The sequence below is a fragment of the Rhinolophus hipposideros genome (genome assembly GCF_964194185.1).
Source record: "Rhinolophus hipposideros genome assembly, chromosome: 2".
Taxonomy (NCBI): domain Eukaryota; kingdom Metazoa; phylum Chordata; class Mammalia; order Chiroptera; family Rhinolophidae; genus Rhinolophus; species Rhinolophus hipposideros.
This window is the reverse complement of record NC_138048.1, coordinates 47,918,759-47,927,084: the sequence shown is the minus strand read 5'-3', so window position 1 is coordinate 47,927,084 and position 8,326 is coordinate 47,918,759. Positions and strand designations below refer to the sequence as shown.

Below are 8,326 nucleotides of genomic sequence, written 5' to 3'. Positions count from 1 at the left end.
ATCTCAACTCGGCATAGGCCAGAAGTGAATCCAATTTTCAGTGTACCAACAACAAAAAAAGAAATAATTAGAACCGCCAACTACGAGTGATGATAGCACACTGAACTCCGAATCTCTGGTACGTGCACCTATATAATAATTACAGCCCAATAGAAGTTTATTTTCCTCCACCTCTGGTTAGTACCCTCATAACTGAGTCCCATGTATATACCCCAGGTTCTTGCTGACAGGCATTAGTGCAGTTTTGAACTCTTGCCACGCAGGTCTCTTGCTCCCCAATTAGACTTGGTAATTGGCCCCGTGGGCACTTTCGGATCTGCATACAGTTGTGCATGTGCAGGCGATGAAGGAGAGTTGAGCAGGGCATGGCGAGAATTGGCACTCTCTTGCCAGGTAATCACCTCAAGGGGGCTCATGACAGGGTTTTTAAGCAAGGCGGGATCATCAGTCAGGGAGGGGTGCAGGGGCTGCTTCTGCTGGCCACAGAGGCTCTCTGGTGTTTGCAGTTAACGGACTTGAAGTCATCTGAATATTTTTAGTGACCATTCCAATTCCTGAGTCCCAGTCTTTCCCATTTGATATCCTGTCCCCTTATCTTTCTCACTTTTCCCTGAATGTTTGTCCTCTGTTTTTGTCTCTTTCTGTTGCTCTTTCTATCTCTCTTTCAAACTGTGTGTCCTCACACTTTGGCGTTTCTCTTTGTATTTGCTCATCTGTCCTCTCTGCCAACCACCTTCTTTTATAGGATTCTAATTTCACCCCTGTGTAACTTTTGTTTACACAAAATTACCATGGTGCCAACAGCCCTGACCCCCAACAACCTACACACCCTGTAGCTTAAATGTCCTACAGCATCTGACTGACTCCCTGAAGCTTTGTCTCAATTCTAAATTCTTGAGAATTGTGGGTCTGATGGACCCACTTAGGTCAACATCTACACTTGGTCCAATCTCCAAGGTTGGCAGAGTCACTTGGGATGTAAGGTGTCCCCTTTTCTAGATTGTAGCTAGAGATGTTATCCAAGAGAGGGCTTTCGGTAGGGAGGATCCTATGGAGAATGTGAAAGAAATATGGTCCTTGTCTGTAGGGAATTTAATACCACTGGCTTAGAGCCTGCTGTGTTTCACTATTAGAATTCTGGCTCCTTTTGAGTTTCTACAATTGAATATTTCAGAGATTGTAGATGGAGTTAGACTAAATTAGGTTTACAACAATAAGGTTCAAACTTTCTGAAGATCTGAACTTTCTTCCCCACTTATTAAACTTAACATAGCAGACTAGAGTATTTATGGAGTGTCTAGTGTACACCAATATGTTTTGCACATATTATTTTACTCTCTCAGAAGACACATTAACAGTTATCATCCTTTATTTAAGGTTTAGAGAATTAATAACATTTGCAAAAGGACTCACAGTAGTAAACAGAGATTCAAACTAGAGTTTGCTATTCAAGAGTCCATGTTCTTTCTAGTAACAATACAAAGCTGTCTTCCTAACTAGGGAAATAGAGAAGTTTCCTTTAGTTAGGACTAAATCTACCTCTTCTAGAGAAAGAGTTCCAAAATTGCTTTGAAGGATGGACTATGTGCTGGCATTGTCGCATGACTTCCCAAGGGGGGTACTTTGAAGGTGACCGTAGTGATATTCAGCAATGAGGTATGTAGCACTTTTTCTAGGATGAGTTTGTGTACTTAATTGTCTGACCTCATAGATTACTACTGAATTTGAGAGATTGGAGCAATCATGTGTATCCCAGTGATGGGTGAGGAAAGGTCTCATAAAAGTGGTAATATTTGGGAGGAGATCCAAGATGGCAGAGTAGATAAACACTGTGCCTGCTTCCTTCCATGAACAAATTAAAATTATAACTAAATTATAGAATAATCAACATGGAGAACCATCTGAACTCTGGCTGAACAGAAATTTTATAATTAAGGATATAAAGAAGAAGCCACGTCCAGACTGGTAGAAGGGGTGGAGATGTGGAACTAGCTAACCCCAAATCTCCATGTGTCAGATGAGAATTGGGAGGGATATCTCAGCCATGGAGGTTCCCCCCAGAGGAGCGAGAACCCCAGCCCCATACCAGCCTCCCCAGCCCAGAGTACTAGTCCTGGAAAGAGAAGCTCCCACATCTGGCTGTGAAAAACAGTGGGGATTCTGCAGTGGGAAACCCAGGCAGCCTCTTAAAGGGTGTATGCACAGATTGTCATTCCCTGGTACTCACCTTGGGCTCCAGCGGAGAGACAGTAACTTGGAGAATGTCAGAGACATACAGGGCGCAGACTGAGTTGTGCTGCTTTGGGTTGAGGGCTGGAGGACAGTTACCATTTTCCTGTGAGGTGGACTTCCTTCTGTGCAGCCAGCAGGCAGGCACCATCTTTCCTGTGTTGAGCCTGCCTCACATGGATAAATCTGAATCTGATTGGTCTGGTGAGCTCCCCAGCTCCACCCTGCTGACTCACGGGGACCCAGCCCCATGCAACTCCCCCAACACCTGAGGCACTTTCTCCAAGAGTAGCCAGCCTTGCCTGCATTGCACTCTTTCTTGAAAAATTATCAGAGTTTGACAGACCCCAGGTGTGTGGCAACTAGCCTCTGTATGCTGTGAAACTTGCTGAGTAACTTCAGCACTGGCACCAAACCATAATTTACATTAAACTTGTGATCACAATTCTTCCCACTGTAGTAACTCCCTGGGAACCTGCATTACCCAACTTGTGTACCACATGAGACTTTATCAAGGCTGAACTCTAAGGGAGCTAGCAGGCTTCAGGGTGTCCTGGCATTTTGCAGAGCTACTCAGGCCTGGTACTTGTGGTAGACATCCTTGGTTCGCAGCATGGCCTCTTCCATGCAACTCCAGGTTTAGCACAGGGAGCAAACAACCACAGATCGCTTTGTAGCTCTTCCCAGGTAGTCCCCGGCAGGCCACAGGCAGTGGGTGACCTGGGCCTGCATCAGAGCCCCTTGCAAGAGGCCCTAGCACTAACATACTTAGAGGTGGCTTCAAACCACACCAGAGTACCACCAATTAGCCCCACGAGCAGCACACCCAAAGGTCTCAATAGGCACCAGAACCCATTGGGGCAAATGTCACTCAGTGGGTAAGACCCCCACACAGCAGCTTGTAAGCTGTGGATGTGGCCAAAACCCACAGCCAATTAGCTTGAAGGTCAGTCTCACTTACTGATGTGCCAATAGCAACGAAGGCTCAACTATAACAGGAGGGCACACACAACCCATACAAGGAACACTCCTGGAGCACCCAGCTCATGTGACCAAGGGAGACTGGGCCCACAGGACACCTACTACAGAAGGCCACATGGCCAAGACTGGGGTATGTAGCAGATCTACCTAATACAAGGTCGAACAATTAAGTTCGTGAACTTCCTATAAAAAGTGCTATACACCTCATTGCTGAACATCACCACAGTCACCTTTGAAGTGCTCCCCTTGGGAAACTATGCACCGACACCAGCACCTAGTTCACCCTTCAAAGCAACTTTGGAACTCTTTCTGGAATGGCCATCAGAGCTGTCATCATATTACCCTTGATGTCCTGAATGTCATCAAAATGTCTTCCGTTCAATATTTCCTTTATCTTCAGGTAAAGAAGAAGTCATTGGAGGCCAGATCAGGTGAGTAGGGAGGGTGTTCCAATACAGTTATTTGTTTTCTGGCTAAAAACTCCCTCACAGACAGTGCCGTGTAAGCTGGTGCGTTGTCGTGATGCAAGAGCCATGAATTGTGGGTGAAAATCTCAGGTCATCTAACTTTTTCATGCAGCCTTTTCAGCACTTCCAAATAGTCAACTTGATTAACTGTTTGTCCACTTGGTACACATTCACAATGAATAATCCTTTTGATATCAAAAAAAGTTAGCAACATCATTGCAATAAGTTCGCAAATTGACCAGTTGTTACAAATTCATAATGAATAATCCCTTTGATATAAAAAAAAATAACATCGTTGCAACAAGTTTGCAAACTTAATTGTCAGGCCGCATATACCCATTTATTTCTCCTATAGCTCCTGACATAATGCCTTGCAGGCTTAAAATTTTTTTTAAAAAAAGTACATTAAGTTGAATTAAATTGTGGAGGCAAAAGGATTCAGGGAAACTTACATAGGAATTACCAGAACCCAGGTTTCCTAACAGGAACATGTACTCCCTTTAGGTCAAAGATGATTTTTTTTCATTTTAGTTTTATCTAATTGTAATAAAGCATGTATCACCTACATTAAATCACATTCTTCTGGTTTTCCGTGTACTTCATAGGTCACTCATCCTCACCACCTTTGCTGGATCCTCTTCCTCTTCTAGACCATTAATGTTGGAAAACCACAGGACAGTCCTTGAACCTCTTCTCCATATACATTCACTTCCTAGGATATCTCATCCAGTGTCATGGCTTTAAGTACCATCTATATGCTGATGACTCTCAAGTTTATATCTTCATCCCCAGCCTCTTAACTGAACTTCAGACTCATGAAATTGTCAACTGAACATCTCCAATTCCATAACTAATGGTCATCGGAAGTTCAACATGCACAAAACAAAACTGTTAGTTTTTATACTCCAAACCTGCTCTTACCCTAGTCTTCCCTACTCTCAGAAACTTGCAACATTATTCATCCTCATTACAAAAGACCCACATCTTAGAGTCAGCATCAATTTCTTTTTTTCAAATCACATATACAAACCTTACTTAAATCATGACAGTCCTATCTTAGAGTTAAATTCCAAGTCAAACGATTTCTCCCCACCTCCACTGCTGCCACCTTGTCCAAGTCACAATCAGCTTTTGCCTGGACTATTACAAAAATCAACTAATTGGCTAATTGGACACCCTTCCTTCCTGCCTACAGACAATTCTCCACTCAGCAGCTAGAGCAATCTTAAATAGAGAATCAAATTATGTCACGCTCATGTTCTAAACTTCCAGCCTACGCACATCTCATTTAGAATAACATCAAAAGGTCTTACTGTGGTCACAAGGCCCCACACAATATGGTCCTTATCTTCCTCTGACCATTCTCTACCTCTTTATACCATTACTCTGGTCCTGTCACATGGTCCGTCTTGCTGTTCCTCAATATACCATGACTTTCTCAGGGCCTTTGCACTCTCTAGAATCTTGACAGCCTGTCAAGATAAGTGAGGTAATGTTGCACACAGGTATAGTAGATTATTCACCTTTGCTTTTCCAACACCTAGTGGATGGCATATAAGGGAACTCAAGGATATATTTGGATAAACAATAGCTCTCTTTAAAAAATGGAAATTTTAGCCAACCATATGGTTAGAATATGAGCCTACATTGTGATGTAGTTGCCCAAAACATCTAATGTTACCTAAGGCTGTATAATAACAGATGTGTATTGTTTAGAGAAAGGCAGATCTTAATTCTTCTAGACCAAACACTTTTGGTATGTTGTATCTGGCTCTAGGTATCATATATTAAGAGGGATTCTGGGGCTGGCCCAGTGGCTCAGGTGGTTAGAGCTCCAGGCTCCCAACTCCGAAGGCTGCCGGTTCGATTCCCACGTGGCCCAGTGGGCTCTCAACCACAAGGTTGTCGGTTCAACTCCTCGAGTCCCACAAGGGATGGTGGACTCTGCCCCCTGCAACTAAGATTGAACACGGCACCTTGAGCTGAGCTGCTGCTGAGCTTCTGGATGGCTCAGTTGGTTGGAGCGCATCCTCTCAACCACAAGGTTGCAGGTTCGACTCCTGCAAGGGATGGTGGACTGCGCCCCCTGCAACTAGTAACGGCAACTGGACCCGGAGCTGAGCTGCGCCCTCCACAGCTAAGACTGAAAGGACAACAACTTGACTTGGAAAAAAGTCCTGGAAGTACACACTGTTCCCCAATAAAGTCCTGTTCCCCTTCCCCAATAAAATCTTAAAAAAAAAAAAGAGGGATTCTGATTCACCACTGCATTTCAGACAAAGGATATTTTTCAGAAGAGGAAAAACAGAATGGTAAAAGGACTACATTATGCCTTGTGAGGAACCACTGAAGGAACTGAGAATCTGACTTGATGAATATTTACTTGATGATTGGGAAGAAGATGTGAAAGCTCTCCCCAAATAGCAAAACGTCTGCCACATGAAAGAATTATGATTATTATTGTTAGCTAGAAAGGAAAGAACCAGTGGTAGGAGATTTCAGAGAAGAAACTTTAGTTCAGCATAAGGAAGAATGGCCTACCAGTTTTTCCCAAAATAGTGTCCTACAGAATACTATGCCATGTTAGGCTATACAAATTGTCTTGTGTCTTTACTGCAGGATTTCTCAGAATCTTTAATATGTAAAAGGTAAGAAGAAGATATAATACGCCTCATTCCAAAAATTTGTTTATCCGTGGAAACTTTTATTCATAGAGCACTGTTAACATTTCTTGAAACAATATCTATATAACAGATTGAGTTAAAGGTGCTCAAACACTGAACAGAGTATCTTCTGAAAGTGTAAGGTCAGGTTCACATCAAGATATCTGGGGAAACTGGATGGTGCTGCTGTCACGTCAGTAGTTCTGAGACCTTGGTCACTAAAACTAAAGTGTATAATGTTTGGGAAACTGGAGCAACTTCTCTTACTTGTTATGTTTACAATGTGAGACTCAACAGTTCTAGATGAAAATAATAGAGCAAAACCAATAAAATGAGGCTCTCTAGTACAGTGGTTCTGAACTTATTTCCCTAGCAATACACCACAGAGTAATGATGTTTCCATGTCTGTTCACAAATTCATTTATTGTGTGTGATGTAATGATTCTAACCTTATCATTAACAAACAAACAAATTAAAAATACCTCATATTCTACAACCCTCTCCTCACCAATGGATTTTGATAGGATCTGCATATGGAACCATGCCCCTCCATTGAGCATCGACATTTTAGAAGCTCAAACCTAGAGTATTATTATAACCTTTTTAATAAACAAGAAATTCCAAGGTCTAAAGGAAGAAATGACATTTAAAAAATTGGGGGAAAGTAAGACAAGAATGATAAAAATGGAGCTACTTCTTTGAGGTTGAAGGGAGTAATAATAAAAAAGTAGATGGATACATAAAAATATTCCTGTTATTAAATATTTTTTGCAATACGCAAGACATGATACAATGATGAGAAAAAGCTGGCCAAACATTGAAAAGACAGGATTTCAAAATTATGATTAGTGTCTATACAACTGTCCACAGGAGGGCATAAGCCAGGGCTGAAATGTTGCAGTCGCTAAGAAGAATGTGCACTGCAGAAAAATGGCTCATCAGGATTTCTACAATTTATACCTCTTCCTGTTTTCCAGAACCATGTTTAACAATGTTGACTATCTTTAATTTGATTTCCAGAGATCTATCAGTACCGATAAAGGGGTGTTTGGGTTAGTAAGTAAAATACTGTAATTATCAGAAAGTTATATCCTCTCCTGTGTGTTAATAAAATATCATTCTGGCTCCTACCATCTGTACTGACAATTTTACTAAGGTGTTTTCAAACTTGGATAGCTGATAAGCCAGACGCTGGACCAGATCGCACCATGCGTACTGATTCTTGAGGGCCTTGTGAATAATACAATCACATTGCTTATGAAGAAAGTTAAAATACCGTTTCTCCGTTATTATGCAATTTTGCCTCTAAATCAGCATCTCAAAAAGTGGAGCCATCAGTTCTAAATAGCAGGTAAAGAAATGCCCATATAACTTTGCATACCCACAGAAACTAACCTCAGTTACACACTTGTGTTTTTTTCATGGTCATTTGGAGATACCAGGCCAGTTTCTGCAACACTACGCAAGGTTTACCGAGTTCACTGATAGATGGGAAAACGTAGAGTCTTAAGGACCTTGCTCTTCAATATACTGGAAAGCCCAGAACTGCCTCTATCATGGGAGAAAAACGGAGGATACCAGTTCAGATATGATGCTACCTCTCCCCTAACCAAATAGGAGAAAAAATGCTTGAAGTTCAGTGATGGCCAAACCCAGAGCCAGGAATTTGGGTCTGGGGGGGGAGTCCTGGTAGCCATTAGAGCTTTGTGTTCTTGGTCTTCAGGTTGATCATATTCCTTTGCATATAGGGAATCTGCTTATCTGCCAGCTCCTGAATATTCTCTGGCTTTACAGGAATATAGTAGTAGGCCATGATGGAGAAGACCAGGCAGACCACCAGCAGGAGGCAGGAAAACAAAACGAATTCGGCCCACTGCAGGAGGAAAGAAAGAAAAAAATATGGAGAAACCTGAAACTAAAAGGATCTTCGAAGGATGAGGAGTGGGGAGCAGATTGATCCAGGTTGACCCTTCAGGCCGAGATTTG

General features: G+C 42.2%; 1 protein-coding gene across 1 annotated transcript in view; it reads right to left on the bottom strand.

Annotated features, from left to right (window-relative positions):
* Nucleotides 1-6,353: 6,353 nt before the first annotated feature.
* SLC15A2 (solute carrier family 15 member 2) overlaps nucleotides 6,354-8,326 on the bottom strand; it is a 35,541-nt gene continuing 33,568 nt past the window's right edge. The window contains exon 22 of the mRNA XM_081064770.1: nucleotides 6,354-8,213. Within this exon, the coding sequence (XP_080920896.1) occupies nucleotides 8,037-8,213 (177 nt within the window). The 3' untranslated portion in view covers nucleotides 6,354-8,036. The remainder of the gene's footprint in view (nucleotides 8,214-8,326) is intronic.